Consider the following 24,163-nt stretch of genomic DNA (forward strand, 5'->3'; position numbering starts at 1 on the left):
ACTTAAGGATTATAGGTCTCCCAGGATAACATGACAAGTTAAAAAATCTGAACACTAAAATACAAGAAATAATACAAGAAAATTTCCCAGAACTTCTGAACACAGAAAACAATGTGCTAATCAAAAGAATTTATAGAGGACATTTAGGGGGGAAGAAAAAAACTCTGTGCTATAAACTCCAAGAAATGTAGTGGTAAATTTGATAATTCCAATGATAACAAATTCTCCAAGCAACTAGTTGGTCAGCTAGTGTTCATTTAGTGTCTAATATGTGCCCTAGACAATGCTAAGTACTAGAGATACAAATAAAAGCCAAAAAAAAGCAGTTCTCACTCTCACAGAGCTCACAGTCTAAAGACAAGGAGAAAGATTTCAAATATAAAGGAAAAGAAATGTAAATAACACAAGACTATTCTGCACTCACCAGAAACCACAGAAGGGAATGGAATGATGTGTTCTGAAGAGCAAAGGAACTCAAGATGCAACCCAAGATGGCATACCCTGCAAACCTGAGTCTTACCATTAATGAAAAAATATGGATATTCAATTAAAAGATGTGTTCAAAGTATTCCTACAAAGAAAACCAGACATGAAGAAGTTATTTGTTTTTCATACACTCCAGGCAATAGAAATACAAGAAAGGTAAACATAGCAACCACTGACAACATAAACAAAAAAAAAAAAAAGAAAGAAACCATTCAATGATTTCTTTCTAAAGGTACCCAATGTTATAAGGGTCAAAGTGGAAGTCAAGTAAAGGAAGTGATGCTGGAGAAACAGGCCTCATACATCATGAGCTAAACCTCACAATAGCTCATCTACTGGTAAATCAATTTTTTGTTTTGGTGTATGGATGTGAGTGTGTGTGTTTGATTAAATTGCAGGGTAAGAGAGGGCGTAAAAAGGAAGAAGAGAAGGAAAGGAAAGAGGGGAATATATGATGAACCCTAATCAAGTCAAAGGATAACAATGAAGGGAAAATAACCATTATAGTCTCTTGGAAGAAGACCTACAGGAGAATGATGAAGAGACAAAAGGAGGAATTGAAATGGGGGAAAGATAGAGAGAAATCTTCTTTCAGTGATGAGAGGGCATCCCACTGAAAGACACTCCCATGTGGAAAGAGAAACATTCTATAAATGTAAATAAGGCCCTCTGAATGGTTATAATCTTCAGGGATTTGATCCTTGGAGAAATCATTTATCCTTCTCAAGAAGGGAAATCAGAGCTGTTGGTTAGATGGACCTCCAAAAGAGTGGGAGGGGATGGACCAGAGAGGAAATACATATGGGAAAAAAGTGATCACGGAGAGGGCAGAGACTAGTAAGGAACTACACAATCAGGGACACAGGAAAATTCCTACTATGGGGCAATACTCTTTACTCTCTGTCACCTGAAGGAATTGGTATATCTGGGAATGAGGCACAACATAAAATGAGGGATAGGAGTCAAGATATATGTCAAAAACATAGAAACCACTTAAAAGAGTGAACCCCAAAAGGGATACCTAGAAGCTTTAATTTGATGAGGAATTCAGAGACTAAAAAAGAAAAAAAATAAGGACCATGAATCAAGGAATAGAAGTCTAGAATTGACAGGAAGGCAAGACTAATAATTAAAAGAGTGAGGGATGGAGTAGTGCTGAGAGTGAAAGGAAGAGAGATGGTAGAATGTTGGGTTGCCTAAGTTAGCTTAAGGTAAAATAACTAAGGAGATGTCATGCTAGGTTTACTGGGGCGGGGGGTGGGGGTGGGGAGAGAATCCTAATTAAGCAATTTCCTTCCTAGTATGTCAGGGAATCTGAAGAAGAAGTAGTCGGGTCTCACTAAGCCCCCAATCTGCTGAATCAGTAGCCTTGAAGCCTAACCTAGGACAAAATATAATAAGAGAGACATGCTCATGGATTGGTCCTGTCTTGCCCCCCAAAAAGATGAGACCAGGTGCTCCTGGTCCAGGAAAGTCTGCAATGGCTAGAACAAGGGAATTTAGGAAGACCCTCCTAAATCCATCTGACTCTCCATTTTAGGGCCAGATTTGATACTTCTCTGGCAGTCCCAGAACACTGTGATGAGCTATCCACAGAGCACTGCTCTAAAGAAAGCCTGCAGTTGCAGTGAAAAGAATGTGGCTGGCATGGATGGTCCCTGAGAGCACTCAGATGGACTTAGGAGGAAGTCCTCATCATCTAATAACCTAGCAAAATGCTTTAAATATAATAAGTGGCTAAGAAAGATTTATTGGGTTAAAAAAAATGAAAACAATGGATTTACATTCAGAAAACCAGGATTGGACAGATAATGAGACAAGCTACTCCTTCTCTTTATGGAAAGGTGATAGATCCAGACATGCATTTTTCACCTTGGGCAACATGGGACTTGGTTTTCTTGACTATCTTTATTACAAGAGCCTGTGTGCTTGTTTGTTTCCCAGTTTGGGAGGGGTGGGGGATGGAGAAAATGAATACTTGTTCATTTTTTTTTTTATAAAGCAAACTAACATGAAAGTTTTATTTACAAAGAAATCAGTAAAAAGAAAACTGGGTTTCTGATCTCAACCATTACTCCCTCTGTGGGTCTCTGGTTCCATAGCACCCCAAGGAGCTGGATGTTGGACTAGATGATCCTCAAGGCCCCTCCCTCATGCTCTATGATTCTATGAGACTCAGATGAGTGGCTGCCATCAGACACCATGCCAAACAGTGAAAGCCATACCCAGCCACGGAGCAGCTCATAAGCCATCACGCCCAATGACCACCAGTCCACTTCAAAGGAGTAGCCAGTCCCTCTGTTGACAAAGGAATGGAAGATCTCTGGAGCTTCCCCCGCAAAAGAAAACGCAATGGTTTAATCGCCATTGTTTTTCATTTCCTGACTAAACAATCTACTATCTTAATTCTGCTACATATTTGGGTAGAGGGTCATTAATTTTCATCCTTTTATCATGTAACGCTGTGTGACCCTGGACAAGTCACTTCAGTGCCCTTGTCCTCAGCTGTCTCCTTTATAAAATGGAAAGGTTGGACTAAATGCCTCTGAGGTCTTTTCCGTTTCTACGTCTATCATTCTGCTCCCCACTCCCCCCACCGAAGAACAATCCGACATCAGATTTGGGACAGCAACAAAGCTTTTCCCAAAGCATTTTCCTTTCAGTTGAATGGCTCTGCCCCCGGTCTGCTATTGCCCATCCGAACGGGCACAGTTCCCTTCTCTAATGTGCCCACTTCAAAGCCCCGCCTGGAAGCTGTCCCCAACCCAAGCTAAGGTGTTTCCTCACCCATGTATGGTTTGGTTCCTGCTAACGCCGTTGCTCGTTCACCATCCCGGATAATTGTTGCAATGTTAAAGTCACTCAAATGAGCATGTCCTTCAAGGCAAAAAAAAGGTTTGAGGTTGAAGCTAAGCATCAGGGAGAATATTAGGAGAAAAGATGCCCCAAATAACTGGAAAACCTAGTTCTCAGTCCTTCTCTGGGAGCATCCAGTCTGTACATGGTGGTCACAGACTGCCTTTCTCCACCGCCCAACGGGAGGTTGTGGGGAGCCTCACAATTCGGGGAGCAGCTTTTGAAAAATGAAATGTTATTCTTTTTGATAAAATTACTCAATGTTCTATTTTAACATCGATGTATCTAGCCTTCTTCGTCCTCCCAGGGAGCCTACCCCTAATGATGGAATGAAAAGGGAAAGCTCCCTCGAGGCTCAGATCAAATATCCACTTCCACAGGACCTTCTCCCAGCCCCTCTCCCCAGCCCTTTCCCCCAGACACCATCACCTAAGACTCAGAAACTCCCTAGATGTGTGACCTGGGCAAGTCACTGCCATCTGCCTCAGTTTACTCAACTGTAGAATGCAGCTAACAAAGCCCCCTCCCTCTGAGGGCTAAGTGCTTAGCAGAGTGCCTGGCACATAGTAGGTGATCTAGAAATTATGTAGCTAATTATGTACCTTAAAGACAACTCTGCGGAATACTGGGTCGGGCGTCGTAGAGATGAAGTGAGCCAGCAATCGCACAGTTTCCTCATTCAAGAGGTGCCATTCAATATTCCGAACGCTGAGATTCCCCTAAGATGCTTCTTGGGTCGGAGAGGGCATCCAGGGGAGTTTGTGAATGAAACTCCTGCCTCATGGAGATTTAAGGCAAATCTGGGCCAGCCTCTTTGTTTTACAGATGAGTAAACTGAGGACCAGAAAATGCCAATGACTTGCCTGGGGTCAGCCAAATGACTAGCCAGTGGCAAAACCAATGCCAGAATATAGGTTTTTAACTCACAGTCCTGTCCTCAGGACAGCAGCACACTGCTCAAGGTCAGTCTAAGGGAGGCGTTAGCTACCTCCCACAAAAGAGGATGCACCATGAGATTCTTGTGGGCAAACTCTCCCGGAGTACTGAAGGTATAATTCTACTTCCCCAAACACTCAGGCAAATGTGTTGGAAACCTCAGCTACTGTGGAAATGGCAGTTGCCTGGAGCTAGATACCTTGTTGTGGGCTCTCAGAGGGCCCTTCCCTCCCATCCCTTCCACTCCCACTCCTGTGGCCAGACTTGTTTCCTCACCTTGTTCATCCAGGAGAATGTTGTCTGGCTTCACATCTCTACAGAAGGAGAGGACAATGCATGAGGCAGAGGAGAAGAACTGTTTCCTTATTCCAATTGCTGCTGATGCTCTTTGAGTCCCAATCAGGTGGTCAGGGGCCCTTGGGTACCCTTCTTGTTTCTGCACTAGACAAGACCTCCAAAAGCTCCAAAGGAGCCTTTCCTGGGATTCCCTTGACCTTCCCTGGGCTAGTTTCTTCAGCTGCCACCCCTACTTCTAGCAGTTTCTTAATCTATCCAAGCACAAAGTGGGGCAAGGGGTGACGGTTCCACAGATGGCTGTGGTGGGAGGTACCCTAGAGGGTTCATGGTGACTGCTATCACCTCAGCTCAGCCCCTTGTACCCTGGGCAATGCTACAGCCCAGAAAAGACCCACACCTGGCTCCTCTTACCAATTCCTCCTATTTCCTGAGCCCCTGAGTTGCATTCAGCCTCACCAGATAGAAGATGTATTATATGTATTATATAGGATGTATTAAGGCCTCCCTCTAAGGTCACAACTGGAACCCCCCTCAAGGCATGCTGGTGGCCCTGGCCTTTCAGAGTCTTGTCCAGTGAAACTAATCTTTTACAGGCCCTGCCAAGCTGGGAAGGCTCGACCTCCAGGACTAGGAGGAAAGTCCCATGTGCCTGTTCCAGGTCCAAGTGACCTTAGACAAGTCATTTACCTCATTTCTCCAAGGAGGAAGAGACCAAGGCAGATGACATCAAAGGTACCATTCAGGTCCCAGTTGAATGAGCCAATGAATAGCTCATTAGCTTTCTAGAATCATCAGGAAGTTGTAGCCACAGCAACTCACAAGCTGTCTACTCAGCTAGAGAGACTGTTTTGTCCCAGTGACAGAGCATCCATATCAGTTAAGCAGGTGGTTCTTAAAGCTATGGAATACATTTTATGTTTTGTAAATTGGAGGAAAGGAGATAGAGTTTTGCTTCAAAAGACCCCTGGTCTTACATTGGTTTATATGTCCCCCCCCAACATATCCCAATGCCTTCAGTCCTTGTCAAGAGGGCTCCCTAAGTCCTCACCCTGTGGTCTCTGCCTCCTCAGGATGAGTCACCATGCACTGTCTTACTGGGCCCCAGACTTAGAGCCCACCTTGAGCTTGGTAGGACCTGGCATGACATGATGTCTGCTGGTACAGCCTCTAAGAACCCATGATGAGGCATCAGAGAACAACGTTAATGCTGTCATTTTATCTTCCTAATTACATTTGCTCTGAGCTAATATAAAAATAGTTTGGATTCTGTGTGTAGACAGCAGATGGGCTCAGTGATGAGTGGTGAGTGATGGCAGAAAACAAGCCCAGGATTAAAGCAATTGGCTAAAGATAATCCCCACAAAGCTCAGAATGGCTGACTGTATCTGCTTGTGGATAGACAACTCATCTGCATCATGGCTAATGTTCCCCCTGGAACATGATGTAAGTACCTTGGACAGATCTATCCCAACTCCATAGAAATCTACACTCGTTGGCCAATGCGTACGTGGCAGAGCCAGGTGCACAGTGAGCTATTAATTTACCTCTGGGGGCCCAATCCTGATATCTTTATTAAAGTCTCCAAAGCAACCTGTCCAGTCCTTCCTTTTTTCCAGACATCTGTGCTTTTGTTGAGGGCACCAAGATCCTCCCAGTCACCCAGGTTTGGAATCTTCCCTCAGAGCTATCCTTGACTTTTCACCATCCCTCACACTATGTAGCCAATCACCTGATAAGTTTTGTCTCTACAACTTACTTCATTTTCATTGCCCCCCTTACACTGCCTCCACCCCAGCTGGAGCTTTTATCAGCTCTTGCCTCAACGATTACAATTGAATATTCATCAGACCCCCTGATACTTGCTGCCCTTCCATGATTTATCCTCCACTCAGCTGTGGAAGTGAACTGACGTGACCCTGTGGTTAACCTCTCAAGAAGCTGCACTGGCTCCCTCTTCCTTCTGGGAGAAATACAAATTGTTCAGCTTGCCCTCTAAAGCCCTTGTCAACACTTCTGCCCCTCACCTCTCCAGACTCATTTCACGTGCCTTTCCTGCACTCAACATTCAGGCCAGACCATGTGACTTGCTGTTCACCAAACACATCCCATTCCCCATCTCAATCTGCACATTGTTGTTCAGTTCTTTCAGTCACCTACGATTCTCTGTGACCCCGTTTGGGGCTTTCTTGGCAGAGATACTGGAGGGGTTTGCCATTTCCTTCTCCAATTCATTTCACAGATGAAGAAACTGAGTCATACAGGGTGAAGTGACTTGCCCAGAGTCACATAGCTAGGATGAGTCTGAGGCAGGATTTGAACTCTGTGCACTATGGTGCCACCTAGCTGTCTTTGCACAGTCTGTCCCCAATTCTTGGAATGTTCACCTCTTTGTCTCAACCACTTTGGCTTAGCTCAGGTGACCCTTCTGACATAAGGACTTTCTAATTCCTCTAGTTTTTAAGGTTCTCTCCCTCCAAAAAAATTCTTTATATTTACTCTGCATTTTTTTCAGTCTGTGTACATGCCTTATCTTCCTAGAAGAAAGTAAGCTCTGTTGAGGACAGGCACTGTTTTGTTGCAGTCTTTATATTCCTAATACCCAGAACAGATCCTGGATTAGTAAATACCTTTACTGGGTCCACACTTGTAACTGCATCAATGTAGAGGAGTTCTAGTGAGGAACTGCCTTTCTTTCATGTAGATTAGTCCATTGACAGGTGCCCACGGTCATGTAGGCAGTATTGGAGGCAAAGCTTGTAGACTGACTCTGAGGCCACTTCTCTATAAGGCTGCACAGCCAATCTATGTCTTGAATTGAATAGACCTGAAGTGAATCCATACACATTTATTATGTAGATGCTTTACTCCAAGGCCTGACTCTGATTGTACTGAGGCATATACCATGCCAGGTAGCCCGTGATACATTAGACAAACACCATCTGTGATAAACCAGGCTTGGTTGGTGACCATTTACCTGTGGATGATATGCTGGCTTCGTAGGTAGTCAAGAGCAAGCGCCATCTCACAGATGTAGAGCTTGACCGTCTCCTCTGTGAACTGCACATTCTGCTGCAGGTGATAGCGTAAGTCCCCCCCTAAGAGTAGATCCACCACCATAAACATGTCTTCTTCATCCTGAAATGAGTACCTGGGAGAAGAAAGGGAGGAAAAGGTTAGCAGGGCCTATCAGCACTGCTAGCATGGAAAGAGGCTCGCATTTCCATGATATATGCTTGGATCACAACAATGCTGCCTAGAAATGACATTTGAGAAGGCTTCTCCTATCTGGGGGCTCATGAGTATCTAGAAATTGAGCGTGTCAATATAAAGGTCCCTCACTCTTAAGACAATCCAAGCCTGGCTGATGTTTGTTTAGATGGTCACGTCATAGAATAAGAGAATAATGGAATGTGGGAGTCCACAACTACCTCAGAAGTCCAAATAAACCCATAGAGAAATGAGTGCTCCTTAAGATGTCATCACCCAGACTTCCATGGAGGGGAAGATCACCAGCTTTCCTCATAACCAGGCCACTACCAGGTGGCTGTTAGTGTTAGGAAAATTTTGTGGACATTAAACCTAATGCAGCCTCTTTTGGTGCTTTCCCATGACTCCTGGTTTTGCCCTCCAGGGGCAAGCAGGACAAGGCTAATCTCTCTTTCACATGATCTATTTTAAATATTCGATTCCTGCATAAATTGAATTTAGGTGAGGCAGAGTTATATGAAGTCACTGGCCTCACTCTCTCTTCCAGAGTTGCCATAGTTCAGTGGCAGGACAAAGTCAAGATGACTGGTGATGGCTTCAGAAGCAATAGATGACATTGGCATCTTCAAGTTCTAAGTGCTCCACAGAGCCTGCTTCCACTGCATTCATGGTCATTGGGACAATTGTTCTCATCCACCCATCCCACCAGAGGAAGTCTTGATCTGAACCTTTCTCACCACATCTAGCATTTATTACACTGAGCTTCACCCCAAAGTAACTAGGGCTCAGGCACAGTCTTCTATAGGGTGTACTCCAGCCAGGGCTGGGGGAAGGGTGCTTCCATTTAGACCCACCTACATCATAGTAAACTCTATGACATTAATCAAATTTTTCATTATAAGAGTCTGAATGGGGACTAATCAGTAGATTATTGCAAAGGGTTATTGCTTAGGGCAGACATGGTGCATGAAGAGGGAAGCTGAATCTTCCATGACTGGCCTTCTATAACCTACTTTTCCACTAAGTCACACAGAGTCACAGTGAGAAGATGAGTTCATTAGTCTGACTACTAACTATGACAGGTACCTTACCCCAACACTGAGCTCCCTAATACCAAGCCTTCTAGTCAGAATCAACACACATATGCTATAATGGGCCATGAGCTCAAACTGATCACCCAGTAAGATGGTATCTAAACTTATTTAATGAGTCATGTGCAGCAAAAATGACACCATATATTTTTGGAACAGTAAGCACACAGTAGGGTTTCTTGAGGATAAGGGCAGTCCTTCCTGCTGAAAACATGCCTGGAATTGGGCAAAGAGAATCCTCATCGAGACCAATGTCCCCCCCTGCTCATCTTAACAGAGAATATTTTAGGACTGAACATTTATGGATAAGTAGCCAAATAATGCTGGTAAAAGTAGAGAATGGGCTAGATGCCAAGCATCTACCAAAAACTATCTACACTGATTCTCTCACTTCCTCAAGTCCCACTTACTGCTCAACTCCTTGTATGCTAGCTCCTGTATCCAACAATAAGTTGAAATTGTCAAGAAATCACCAGTGATCTTTTTATTGTTAAGTCCAACAGCCTTTTCTCAGACTTCATCCTGCTTAGTAAATGCTCTTAGTGCTTCATCACTTACTAAATGCTGGTTGTTGAACGACATTTGAAACTCTTGTTCACCCTCTCCTCTTCTGGAATTTTGTAACCTCCCTCACTCTCAGTTCTCTTCCTACCTGTCTGACCACTCTCCCTCAGTTTCCTTTGCTGGATCTAAGCTTGGGCCCCCACAAGGCTCCATCCTGGATCCTCCCCTATTTCCTTTCTATGCTATTTCACTTGGATCTCATTGGTTCCCAAGAGCTCCATTATCATCCCTATGCAGGGGATTACCAGATTCCTATAAACTATTTCTAGTCTCACTGCTGATCTGCATTAGGACTGAGTTCCTGCAGACTTGAACTCACCATGCTTCCATCAGAACCCTCATCTTTCCCTCTAATCTCACTCTTACTCCTATTTTTCCCGTGTACTGGATGGAGGGGACATCATTATGCTTGTCACTCAGGTTAACAGCCTTGGTGTCTTCCCCAATGTTCTCATCCTTGCCTATGCCACATATCTAGTCAGTGCTATTCTATGCCTGTAACATCTCACACATCCACCTCCCATGCCCCCACCCTGGGCTGCATCCCCCTTCCCATCGCCACCACCTAGTGCAGACCCTCCTCACTTTTCACATGGACAATACCCGGAGTCTTCTACTTGGGTTTCCAGTTGTACTCCTCTCCACTGCATCCTCCAAACTGATTGACAAAGTTGACAAAATGATATTCTTAAAGCTTAAATCTGCCCTCGATACTGTATGATTTTGAGGAAGTCATTGTCCTTTTCTGTGCCCCAGTTTCCTCATGTGTCATATAAAGGGGAATGGACTATATCAATGAACAAATGAATACAGTAGAAGGCATTTATTAAGGTCTTACTTTGTGCCAAACTCTGTGCTAAGAAATGAGGGGATTCAAATACAAAAAACAAGATAGTCCCTGCCCTCAAGGAACATTCTAATGGAGAAGTCTACACACATAGTGGAGTAGTAGCCAGGAAGGGATATTTCAGTCCAGGAAGTCATCTCTATGACTATGAGGGATGATGAGTGGAGCCAAATGGCAATTGAAGTGTGTGTGTGTGTGTGTGTGTGTGTGTGTGTGTACACACATGCATGTATGTGTATGCATGCATATATGTGTGTGATTAAGTGATCCCTGGGGTTTCTTCCAGCTCTATGAATTCATTGAAAATTCTGGTTAGCAATAACCCTAGGGTCAACTTAACAGAGTATGGAAAGTGTCCTTTTTCTCCCACCTCTCTAGTGAAAATCCTCTTGACTGTCAGTTACAAACACTTCTCCCAAGTTCTCATGGCGTGTTCTCAACACCAAGAGTTGATATTCACCAGAGATTCACCAAGAAAACATGCTCAATGTCCTGCAGGATCTCCAGCTCCCGGAACACGTTACGGACCTCATCCCTCTCCACACACTGCTGTTTGTTCATGTACTTCATGGCATACATCTTCTCCGTGTCTCGCTTCTGGACGATGCATACCTAGAAGCAAAAGGTAATGGAAGAAAGAGGCCCAGACAAGGCGGCCACAGGAAGAGGGGACCTCAGGGAACAGAGAACCCAGCCTCCAACCACCACCATTCAGATGGTTGGACGAGGGAATTATGGCCCAGAGGAGGGACATGGTTGAGCCAAAGTCACATAGCAAACGTACAGCTGAGCCCAGCCTTGCCCCCATGCCATGCCCTCCGACTCTCAGATGGCAAGCCCAGTTTTGCCTAGAGATGAGGAGGGTCATTCCCTTCCTGTGCTCCCTGGAGATCAGTAATAACTTGTCAAATGGTCTTAGAGAGAAGAAAAAGAGGGACTTCACATTAAAATGTCAGGCATCTTGTTCAGCAGTAAATCAATCCAAAATTCAGAGTAAAGCATCTCAGAGCTGATCTTATGCCTTCATGGAAAAAAATGACTCCAAATTACAAAAATCCAGTGTGCATGCAAGTTTCCAGGCACATATTAGCTGTGCAGTCCAATAGGTCTAGAGCTAGAAGGGCTTTCAATGCCACCTAGTCCAAATATGGAACTAATTAACAAATATGGAAATCGAGTCCCAGGAAGGTAAGGTGATATAGTAAGCATCTTCAGAGGTGGAATTTGAAACCAGACCCCCTGGCTCCAGAGCCCAGGTCCTCTCTCTCCTGTAGCTTGCTACATGTGGAATAGTGGGACACAGAAGTCCACAATCAGCGTCTGTAGGGCTTGCAATAAATCAAGCACCTGCCTAGCCCTTTTCTGAGAGGACAGGTCAGACTGGCGGGGCTTTGAGCACAAGTTGGGTACACGGATACAGCCTGCCTAAGTGCATAGTCCTTGGCTATCTGGAAACCTCCACGAAGTACATTTTTAGAACTTTCACATCAACACAAAAAGTGTCTCCTGGGCCAAAGGAGCCCTTGATGCAAGCCAGGAGGTGGCAGAGGTGGTTCCTACCAGGCAGTGGGCTGGCCCCTGGCCATCAGCCCCATCAGTGCCCAGTGAGGTCCCTTCTGGCTCTGACATTCTGTGCTCTGAAGAGGGATCCCTGTAAGGTCTCCAGAGCAGAGGCCCCTTAGCCAAGATCAGCACTCAGGGCAGCCTCTTTCAATATCTATTTTCCTGTGTCTGGATTTCCCAGACTTCTTGATTTCATGAGTGAAATTCAGAAATAGGGCATCAGAATGGAGGAAATGATCAAATGCAAAAGCCTAGGGTAATTAAAATAAATATGTTTTGTGAAATGTAATTGCATCCATTAAAAACTAAATCATCTCTTTATTCACATTTGCTGAGGAACTCGGGACTCCGGTGGGGAGGAGGGAATTATCCTCTTCACTTCCCAGGATTCAAGATTGACAGTTTTGGAGCCCTCCATGTTCTGGCAGCTGGAGAATGGAAACTTTGAAGCTCAGAGGGGAATTGGCTGGCAAAGGGCTGAGATGCCAGGCTTTTCCTCTGTGGGGTATATGAAACTCTGGCTCCAGACAGCCCCAGTCACAGACACAGGCTTGTCTGAAGCCAAGGGGTGAGAGGGCCGCCTTAGAGGTGGGAAAGCACATCATTCATGGGGTGAAAGGCAAAGTGCAGAAATGTCATGATGACCCATCAGGGAACTTCTTGCTGCGGTCTGGCGAGATGTATTCTAGAGGTCTCAATCAGTCAAACAAGAATTCATTGAACAATAAGTATGGACTATGTTCAGAGGGACCTCCACTAAGCATCAAAGAGAAAAAAAGAAAAGGGTGCAGTTGTCACAGAAATCAGTTTGCAGGTAAAAGACCTCAGGTCTTGACTCCAACACTTAATAGCTATATGACAATGGGGAACCATCGAGAGCCTCAGTCTCCACATCTAAAAAGTGGGAGGGAAAGAAGAAAAGAAAAAAAGAAGGAAAGAAGTAAACCAATTGTTTATTTTCAAGTGCCTACTATGTACCAGGCACTGATACAAATGTGTAAGTGTTACTATCTCCATTTTACAGATGAAGAAACTGAGGCAGAGAGAAGTTAAGTGATATGCCAGGCTCATACAGTTAAGTGTCTGAGACCACAGGTGAACTCAGGTCTTCCTGACTCCAGTCCCAGAGGTCTATCCACTGCACCACTTAGATTCCACTTTAGGTGGGGATGGTAATATTTACATATTCTATGCTATAAGTGGCTTGAGGCTAGCCCTGTGTGAGGGAGAGCTCTTCTTAGTCATGTTAATAATCATCACTGTCCTTACAAAACAGGCCCAAGTGGAGTAAAACTGTTAGAGGACTTGGCGTTCCCACAGGATTATTTTCAGTTGGAAACCTGGCTTGAGCACAACATCAAGAACAATTGATGTAAAATGTGACATTTTGTAGAGAGACAATTAAAGCCCCTTATGTTCTGACAAACATCACATCCATTATCATGTCTCCTAAATTAAAGAGAGCTGAATCGTGTGTGTGTGTGTGTGCGTGTGTGTGCGGTCTATCTGTGTCTTCATATCTCCCAGGTATCTGTGCTATATTTTCTTTTCTCTTTTGCATCCATATAATGGAACCTATAGATTAGTAAGACAAAGGTGAACCACCTGTATCTTAAGGGGAAATGATTTTAGAATCCAAAGGGAAACAGGTAGAAAGTGCCTTCTTCAGACTGGGGGAGCAGGCAGCCCATTCCCAAGGAGGGACAAGGGGAGTAGGGCTGCACCAACTCTAATGTCTGTTCATGGTCCTTTCTATGGCTCTGGTCTAGCTGTTTTTGGTGGAGGTGGTCACTCCGTTACTTTTCATGGCAGCCACTCAACACCTCTGTCTTTGTCCAAATCCCACATGCTCATTGGTTTCGTGTTGGTCTGTGCCCTCCCAAAGCTTCTCTCCTCTTTTTCTATGGCTTCCCAATACTTTCTCTATTAGGAATGGGAGGGGCTAGCCCACCATTCACACTCTGACTATAGTGATCACAGGGGCTAGACACCTTCCCAGGGGCTTGATCAGAGTAATGGTGAGGATTTCCATCCACCAGCAGATATTGTTTCTAGCATTCTGTTACACTTAAAAATATCTTGGTTTCTTCTGGGCAAAACACATCAAGCAAAAAGTTGTCAAGGAGAAAATTGTGGCTAAGCATGTTAAGAGATTTGCTGCCATCCTGAAGTCAAAGATCAATGGAAGAACACATTTAGAGCAGTTAATACTTGGTGCAATACCACTCCTAATGTATACCTCTGGAACTGTAAATGTGGATAAAAATGGACTTTGGAACTATTTGAATAAAAACTGTTGTGGTTCGAGAACAAAGTACAAACAACAACAAAATAAAAACTAAAATAGTAATGAAATGCAGGTCCTGTTGCCAAAAGGCAGCTTTCCACAGACAAACATTTTCTCATCAAAAAGAAGGAAAAGGATCAATAAATGTTCTCAGTGCACATGATAAGTAGGTTAAAGATATACAGAAATACTATTGAAACATGTATTTCTTCATGAGGCAATAATAAAACCCTGATTAGAGACTTTATTTTTCAAGTGTGACTAAAAGTGGCTTGCCCCCAGAGGAAGCCCATGAAATAACTAAGGTCCAAGAGTGGAATCCAAAGGTTCTCTATGGGCAATATCCAAATTAACCGGAAAAAAAAGTATTGTGAGAAAAGTGTATCCAAAAATGACTGAGTTATGTGTATTTGTTTACAGAAGCAGTGAGGTAGGATAGGGATTTGTCATCTTAGTTTATGAAAAATGACACATTTCTTGTGCATGCCCCTGGCTCCCAGGTAAAATCTTACTAGGGATTTATTGTTCAGTCATTTTAGTCGTGTCTGACTCTTTGTGACACCATTTGAGGTTTTCTTAGCAGAGATCCTGGAGGGGTTTGCCATTTCCTCCTGCAGCTCATTTCACAGATGGGGAAACATATCATTGCCCCAGAAATTACTATTATGATTATTCTTGAAGAGGTCAGACTAATTTGTCTATGTAAATTATGAAAGGAAATGAAAGAAACTGTATAATCACAAGTTACAAGAATTTAGCACCTTCTAAACACCTTCTAAACAAGGGCAGCAAGGTGGTGCAGTGGATAGAGCATCAGGTCTGGAGTCAGGAAGACTCATCTTTGTGATGCCAAATATTTCCTCAGACACTTACTAGCTATGTGACCCTTCATCCTGTTTTCCTCAGTTTCCTTATCTGTAAAATAAGCTGCAGAAGAAAACAGCAAACTACCCAACTGTCCTTGCCAAGAAAACCCCAACTGAGGGCACAAAGAACTGGACACAATTGAAATGACTGAGTAAGAGCAAATACTTAGCAAGATATGATATGGTAGTTATGAAAATGCACACAGAATTTATTTTTCATAAACTGAGATGACAGATACCTATTCTATAAATGGAAGCTTCAAAATAATTTTGAGAATCCAAAAATAAACTGTATCAAACTATCATTATCACCAATAAAATCATTGCCCACAACTGTCCTAACCATAACATCGATCCATGAAAATGCAACATTTGTAATGACTATCACCATACCAACCTCTCATAATCTCTAAGCTACAAAGATTATACATATATATATAACTGAGCAAAAGATAACTGAGCAAAAGGCTAGGATAAGATCTCCATCCTTCCCATCATCTCCTCTTCTCCCGGCATTGTGTCTGAGATGAATCATTGAGCCTAGAAGAAGCTCCCCTTCTGGCACTGTCATTCAATTAGGAAAAGCAGTGACTTAATTCTCCTATGAAATAGTGCACAGGATATTCCATAAAAGAATAACAGTTACAGAGAGATGGGTCCCAGAATGTTTCTATCTGAACTACAGTAAAAAAAAAAAATAGCAAAAAGAGGACAAGAATGGCATTTATAATAATAACAAATACAATACAAGATCTCTGTTAATAATGAGTTTACAAGTGAACAAATCATCATAATAATGAGAATTTACGTAGAGCGCCTTAAGGCTGGTGAAGTACTTTACAAATATTACCTCATTTTTATCTTTACAACATCCCTGGGAAGTGAGTATTATTATAATCCTCATTTTAGAGATCGGAGAACTGAGGCAGAAAGAGGTTAAGTGACTGGCCCAGGGCCACACTGCTAGTAAATGTCTGTGACAGGATTTGAACTCAACTTCCTCATTCCAGAAAGTGCTTACCTGCTCTATCCGCTGCACCACCTGGCTGCCTCAAATAAAAGTATACTAAAAAGGAAAAAAAGTCATAAATCAAATAAGCTATACTCAAAACGGCCCAGACTCAAGTATGAGAATAGATATGATACGAATATATATAATATGATATGAATATATATAATATATAATGATATGAATAATATGTAATAAATCATATATAGATATGATATGAATATATAATATATAATTCATTGTATATGAATATATGATGCACATATAAATGTGCATTGTGTATGCACATATATAGTATATTACCTGTGTGTATGTGTGTACATACATACATATGCAGTGCCCTAAGAACTGAAGAGTCAATAAAATAATTTCCACATTGGGGAAAAGGGCAGGGCCCATGAGAAAAGCAGCACTGGAGGCAGAGCCAAGATGGCAGAGCTCTTCCCAATTTCCCTTGAAACAATTTTAGATCAAGCCCCAAAATGAATTCTGAAGTGACAGAATCCACAAAAAGTATGGGGTGAAATAATTTTCCAGCCCAATATAACCTAAAGACTGTAAGAAAGGTCTGTCTCACTCGTGTAAAAGGCGAGCACAGCCCAGTACAGGAGTGACTAAGCCTGGTAACTCCAGCACAACAGGTGAGCTGCCAACCTCAGAGTCCCACGCATGCAGCAAGTCAGTGACTAAGCTCCTGACCTCAGTGCAATAAATATGGGACAGTGAGCCCTGTGCTCCAGGAGCAGAGCTCAACTTTAAAAGTTATGAAACAGGCTGGAAAATAAGTGAAAAAATAAAAAGTCCTGACCACCAAAAGCTACTATGGCAACAGGGAATTCAAAACACAAACTCAGAAGACAACAATGCCAAAACACCTACATACAAAGCCTCAAAGAAAAAATATGAATTGGTCTGAGGCCCAAAAGCTCATTCTGAAAGAGCTCAAAAATGATTTTAGAAATCAAATGAAAGACGAAAAAGAAAAATTGTGAAAAGAAATGAGAATCATGCAGGAGAATTATGAGAGAAGAGTCAATAGCTTAGTAAAGAAAATACAAAAAATAGAAAAAGATGTACATAAATTCACTGAAGAAAGCAATTCCTTAAAAAGGAGGTACAAAAACTAACTGAAGAAAATAATTCCTTAAAAATTAGAATCAAGCAAGTGGAAGCTAATGAGAATCAACCAAACAAAACAAAAAAGAAGAAAATGTAAAATATCTCTTTGGAAAAACAACTGACCTGGAAAATAGATCCAGGAGAGATAATTTAATAATTGTTAGACTACCTGAAAGCCATGATAAAAAAAACAGTTTGGACAGCATATTTCAAGAAATTATCAAGAAAACTGCCCTGATACCCTAGAACCAGAGGGAGAATTAGTCATTGAAAGAATCCACTGATCATCCCCTGAGAGAGATCCTAAAATGAAAACTCCTAAGAATATTATAGTCAAATACCAGAACTCTCAGTTCAAGGAAAAAATACTGCAAGAAGCCAGAAAGAAAAAGCTCAAACATTGAGGAGTCACAGTCAATATTACATAAGATTTAGCAACTTCTACATTAAAGGATCAGAAGGCTTGGAATATAATATTCCAGAAGGCAAAGGAGCTTGGATTACAACTACCCAGCAAAACTGAACATAATCTTTCTAGGGGAAAATGGACATTCAATGAAATGGGAGACTTTCAAACATTACTGATGAGAAGACCAGAGCTGAACAGAAAATTCAATTTTTCAAATATAAGACTCAAGAAAAGCATAAAAAGGTAAACAGTAAAGAAAAAAATATGTTATTCAATAAGGTTAAAATAAGGTTTCCTCATGTGGTAAGAGGAAACTTGTAACTCTTCAGAATGGTATTTCTAGTAGAGTTAGAAGGAGTATACATAATGGGTGCATATATAAGTTGACTTTGATGGGATGGCATAAAAAAATTAAGGGATGAAAAAGAGGATTGCACGGGGGAAGAAGAGGAGAGGGAAAGGCAGAATGGGGTAAATTACATCACAAATAGAGGCAATAAAAACCTATTACAATGGAGGGAAAGAAGAGAAGGGGAGATGAACATTGTTTAAACCTTGCTCTCATCATATTTAGCTCAAAGAAAAAATAACATACACACTCAGGTGGGTATCGAAATCTGTCTTACTCTATAGGGAAGTAGGAGGAGAGAAGAACAAGAAAAAGGGAGGTAGATTAAGGGAGGTGGTGATCAGAAGTAAAATACTGGTGAGTAGGGACAGAGTGAAAAGGAAGATGAGGGAAATACACAGTTAGTAACCACAACTGATGTGAATGGGATGAACTGTCCCATAAAACAGAAACAGAGTGGATAAAAAACCAGAAACCTACAATTCTTTTTGTTTACAAGAAACAAACTGAATATATTCTACTTCAGCAGAAGTAAAAAAAAAAAAAAAAAGCAAGGGTCAATTGATAAATGGTCAAAAGACATAAACATGCAGTTTTCAAAGGAAGAAATTAAAGCTATCTATAATCACAGGAAAAAATTCTCTAAATCACTATTGATTAGAGAAATGCAAATTAAAACAACTTTGAGGTATCACCTCATATGTATCAGATTGGCTAATATGACAGAAAAGGAAAATGATAAATGTTGGAGAAGATGTGGGGAAATTGGGACATTAATGCATTGTTGGTGGAGTTGTGAACTGATCTAACCATTCAGGAGAGCAATTTGGAACTATACCCAAAGAGCTATAAAACTGTGTATACTCTTTGATCCAGCAATATCACTACTAGATCTGCATCCTAAAGAGATAATAAAAAGGAAAAGGATTTACATGTACAAAAATATTTATAGTAGCCCTTTTTGTGGAGGAAAAGAATTGGAAATTGAGGAAATGTTCATTAGTTGGGGAATGGCTGAACAAGTTGTAGTATGTGAATACTATATGTGGAATACAACTGTGCTATAAGAAATGATGAGCTTGCAGATTTCAGAAAAATCTGGAAAAACTTAACATGAACTGATGCTGACTGAAGTGAGCAGAACCAGGAGAACTATACATGGTAATAGCAACATTGTGGGATGGTCAGGTATGACTGACTTGGCTCTTCTCAACAATTTTCTATCTTGTAAGGCAATTTCAAAAGACTCATGATGGAAAATGCTACTCACTTCCAGAGAAAGAACTGGTGGAGTTTGAATGTAGATCAAAACATACTGTTTTCATTTTCTTTATTTGTACACAATATGACTAATATGGAAATATATTTTACATGATTGCATATAGTTAACCTAAGTCAAATTGCTTACCATTCTGGGAGGTGGAGGGGAGAGAGGTTAGGGAGGAAGGGAGAAAATTTAGAATTCAAACTTTTATAAAAAATTAATGTTCAAAAAGAAAATAGCATTAAAGATAGGTCATGAAGAATGGGCAGGATTTCAACAGGTAAAGATAACTGAAGCAGACATAGCCAGGGAAGGGATGGCAAGAGACATCACATCCAGGGACAGGTAAGTGGTCTGGTTTGGCAGAACTTCAAAGTGCACAGGGAAGTCTAGACAAGGAAGTGGGACCAGAAGATTCTTATTCTTTCCCTTGAGTGAGATAATATATTCATCAAAGGTTACAAAAGCAGAGCATCTCTTAGAGGTAGGATTCATTAAACCACAAGGCTAAAGTCTTTAAAATCAAGGAATAGAACCATTGCTAGAGTATTCAAAGAGAACATTCTTACACCCCCCCCACCCCCCCCCCCACACACACACACTGGAAACTGCGAAGGAAGTCAAAAGAATCAAGATTCTACCCAGAAAATTGGTAAAGATGACATAAGATAGGAATAGTCAATGTTGGTGGGGTTATGAATTGTTGGTGGAAACATGAATTGGTACAACCTTCCTTGTATGTAATATGAATTATAAAAATACATTGACTGAAATTCCCACTCTTTTTGACAAATTCTACTATTGGGAATTTAACAGAAGGGCATAAAAAACAAAATTAATAGTTCCATATACATAAAAATATTTGTGGGAAAACTTTTTATCATTTAGAAGAACTGGAAACAAAGTAGATGCCCATTAATTGTGGAATGGCTAAGCAAATTGTGTTCCATTAATAGAATGGAATAAGAATAAAGAAACAATGAACCTGATGAACACTACAAAAACACATGAACTCCTGAAAAATAGAATAAGCAGAAGTTGTTGCCGTTTCAGTCCTGACCCCATTTGGGGTTTTCTTGGCAAGGATACTGGTGAGTGGTTTGCTATTTCCTTCTACAGATGAGAAAACTGAGACAAACAGGGTGACTTGCCCAGGGCCACACAGATAGTGTCCAAGGCAGGATTTGAACTCAAGTCTTTCTGACTCTAGGCCCAGCACTCTATCCACCAAGCCACCTGCCTGCTTCAGCAGAAGCAGGGAAACAATAGACCTCATTGACTACAACAAGAAAACGTCAACGAACAATGACCCCAAGCAATCAAAACTGAAGGCTACCAAATCAAAATGACCAAATTTGGCCCCAGAGAAGAAATTGGGGAAACATACCTGCCCCTGCTCCTTTGCAGAGGTGGAAGCAGGGTCAGTGAATGACTGGAGGAGACAGTGAGGCTGAAAACTTTCTGCAGCTCTGCCCCACTTGTATCCAATTCATGTGGAAGTCAAGACGTCACCCTCATGATGTCACCGGGCATAATGAAGGATAAATAAGAAGAGCTAGGTTCTTCAGGAAGTCTCTACACAGAGAGAAGACCTTCTAGGACAGGTGCTGGGAATTAAACCTTGTCATACATATTCCTTACATGTGTGTCTCACTACAATTATGGTGGCCTAAGTTTAAGCTTACTCCTCCCACAGAGGCTGTATTGTGGGAGGGAGTGAACTAAGTTTTCAGGAGAATATTTTTGCATGGACTCTTTTTACCATGTTATCTAAGAGTAGGAGTCACTGCCCTTTGGGGACCCAACCAGTCAATTTGGGCAGAAGTTGGAAAATGCCCTTGTTTCTCTTCCTTCTCTTCACTTTTCTTTTCTTCCAAAAGGTGGGACAATTTACTTTTTGTCCTATGTGATTTGTAATTTTGATTTCTTGAAATGCAGCTCTGAAAAAAACAGGCTTCTAAAAACCCATTGGGTTGGACTCCACCTTAAAACCCCAATCACTTGGGCTTTCATCAGATGGCCAATGATAGCCCCAACCCAAGCCTCTGTGGCTCATTGCTTAGCTTTTGATGGCTGAGAATGAGTGTAAATAGTGATTGCTTTCTGTCCTGGCCAAAAATTCTGAGGGTCTTCCCCTCCCAGGTGGGTATCTTTGTGATGGTAAATTGAGACATCTTTTGTCTCAACTCTTACCCAGCCCTTTGTTATTGGATAGGTATGGCCTCAGATAAACAGGGACCTGGAAAAGACCTTAAGTCAGAAAGACCAAGGTCACCCACTGCATCCTGGGCCATTGCCAATTGTCTTGACCTTTGCTTGCCATTGGACTTCAATGACTGGGGAAGAGAGTGAGGCGGATGACTCTGCAGCTCTGCCCCACTCATATCCAGTTCAAAGGAAAGTCAAGATATCCCCTCTCATCTCCATGATGTCATTGCTCCTCTTCAGCAAAGAAAGAACAAAAACGACAGCAACAAGGGCAGGGCCAATGGATTTTCATCACAAGGGTGTATTTTGTAAAACATTTTGTTCTTTGTTACAAAAAAAATGACTCTTGGATCAGAAAGAGCAGGGATCCAAGGAGCAATTGTGAGTGAGGTAAAAAGAAGAGATCTCAGCAAATTCTGTTTTAAACAAAGAAAATGAAAAGGAAGCAGCATTCCCTGGAGATGCTGTTGCTTCTCTGCTATCTGAAATACAAACACATCTTGGCTGCCTATAATGTGGTTTTCCAAACCAAAACTTTCTGTCAATGAGAGCTGGGATAAGGGGGCAGATGATCAAAAGCATGTCTGGATGTGGTTCATACCCAACGTTTAGGAATCGGATCCCCGGTGCTCGGCTGCCTCTTGGAGACTTTGGACACTTACTCTACCAAAACAGATCCCTCCAGGCCAGAGAGAAAGATGTGCATTTGCATAAAGTCTGGTTAAAAGTCCTCCTCACTGCTACCTTAGCATTTTTGAACCTGTTGTTCCTCGAGCAGTAGCCTACCACGTTTTCCCTTAGTCCTAGCTATGTGTTAAAGAAAGCTTCTGGATTTGGGAAAGGAGAAAGGGAGTAGCTATAGTTTTCTCCTGAGTCCTGCCACCAAAAAGTCATGGGGGTACAGACTCTGGGAACTCCTTTGAATCTTCCCACTTAATCTGGCTTTTAATGCCCAAATCTGTTATCTTTAACCAAACCTAACCCTCCATTACTTGTTACCTTCAGATTGCCTCCAGCTGTTTCCTACCCTTGATCACATCAAAATGCCACTCTCCTGATTCTGACTTCTAGTCACCCCAGTCCCATCAAGATCCTCCTTAGACTCCTCCTCAATACCTTCCCTAAACCTCTCCTCCCTTCACTCCAGACTACTAGACTATCCCCAGATCTCTCCCAGTCTTTCTGTATGTAAATTCCATCTTGCCTCCATAAAGGTGCTCATATTCAATCTAGCTCAGATTAAATCTGACCTGCTTGTCAATACAAGCCTCACAAATGGTGAGACTTCTGCAGATCTTTAATAAATTCTGTTTTTCTTTGGTTAAAAGAAAGCTTGAGTGGAATTCATTCAGGTGGGAACTAGGGTGTCAGTATTTTGGGGTCCCAAGCACCCCAAACCTCAAAACCTGGACCTCTGAACAGTGGCCATGGCCTTCCCCTTTCCTTGTTCCTATCTCCCTTTGTTTCACTGCAGATTTGGTATTCTATGATCTTTGAAAATGACTTGACTCAATAAAAATAAATTCCCAATAAGGGGAAGGAAGGCTTCTTGGGAGTGAGGAGGAGACTGGGCATATATTGTGCTTTTCCAGTGGTCACTGCCCCATGCATTCTAGACACTCTCCTAACGATGGAGTGATGGGATCTGGACCCCTCAAAGAAAAGACTATGTCCCTGGAAGCAAACCAGTTCCTGAACTTTCCCATACATTTCACCAGCCCAGAACATGGCACTTCTGCCCAAGGCAACTGGCCCAGCCCAGCCCACCTTGATTGCTTAGTTTACTTGATACTCCTTAATCCCATCTACGTCTTTTCACTATGGTATCTCCCCCCACCCCAGGATATTTACCACTCCTTAATCCTCTTTTTGGCACTTAAAGCACTTCCCAAGTTGCCCCCTAGCTTTCCAGTCTTTTTACACCTTATATTCACTCCCCATGCTCTGCTATCCAATGGCCTCTGTTGGTCTTCAAGCAAGACACTCAATCTCTAGACTCTGGGCATTTGCACTGGCTACCCCCATATCTGGAATGCCGTCCCTCTTCTTTTCCACCTCTTGGCTTCCCTGGCTTCCTTCAAGTTCCACCTCTAATTCCATCTTTCTACACGAAGTCTTTCTTGCTCACTCTTCTGCCTTCTTCTGATCATTCTACTTCCTTCCCTCTGAGATTACTCCCACTTTGTGTTGTGTCTCTGTGCTTTTTACCATGAGCTCTTCAAAAGCAGGAGACACTTTTAGCCCTTCTGTGTATCCTCCCTGCTTAATACAGTGCCTGGCACATGGTATGGGTTTAGTAAATGTTTACTGAATATCTGACTTCCCAGGATGATTTAGTGGTTAGACTTCTAGTGGAAATGTTGTGGTCTAGGGTGCTGGGAACCCCAGAGTTCTAGGGCAAAAGGTGACGGTTCTGCCTGGAAAAAATTCAACTCCAGCCTTCTTTCAGTCAGAGACAAGGCATGTTGCTTTGCCAATAGAAGCAGACAAGACTTTTAAGAAGTAGGCATTTGTGACACTTGTATTGACAAAGAGGCAAGACTCTTAAGAAATCTGAGCAATTGGCCAGATTTTAAGAATTTAAGCAATTTAATGGAGGCAAGATGGACCTTTTATACAGAAACACTGGGATGATCTGGATGTGGCCAAGTATGGAAGTAAAGGTGGGGAGTGGCCTGGGGAGATCCAGAGGAACAGATAATGAAGGGGCCAGGCTAGGTTAGGGGTAACAGAGAATTGGAGATTGGAACAGGGTCAGAGTCATAAAGCAATGACAGTTGAAAGGATTATAATGGGATGAACCTC

At 42.3% G+C, this 24,163-nt stretch overlaps 1 protein-coding gene across 3 annotated transcripts in view; it reads right to left on the minus strand.

Moving 5' to 3' along the window:
• Positions 1-24,163, minus strand: part of STK32C (serine/threonine kinase 32C) — a 185,033-nt gene that overhangs the window by 12,645 nt on the left and 148,225 nt on the right. For all 3 annotated transcript variants that reach the window (XM_072629112.1, XM_072629115.1, XM_072629114.1), the window contains 5 exons: positions 10,745-10,896; positions 7,550-7,723; positions 4,555-4,592; positions 3,274-3,363; positions 2,712-2,815 (listed from right to left, as the gene is read on the minus strand). In XM_072629112.1, the coding sequence (XP_072485213.1) occupies positions 2,712-2,815; positions 3,274-3,363; positions 4,555-4,592; positions 7,550-7,723; positions 10,745-10,896 (558 nt within the window). The remainder of the gene's footprint in view (positions 1-2,711; positions 2,816-3,273; positions 3,364-4,554; positions 4,593-7,549; positions 7,724-10,744; positions 10,897-24,163) is intronic.

This window comes from Notamacropus eugenii, chromosome 1, assembly GCF_028372415.1.
Source record: "Notamacropus eugenii isolate mMacEug1 chromosome 1, mMacEug1.pri_v2, whole genome shotgun sequence".
Lineage (NCBI taxonomy): Eukaryota > Metazoa > Chordata > Mammalia > Diprotodontia > Macropodidae > Notamacropus > Notamacropus eugenii.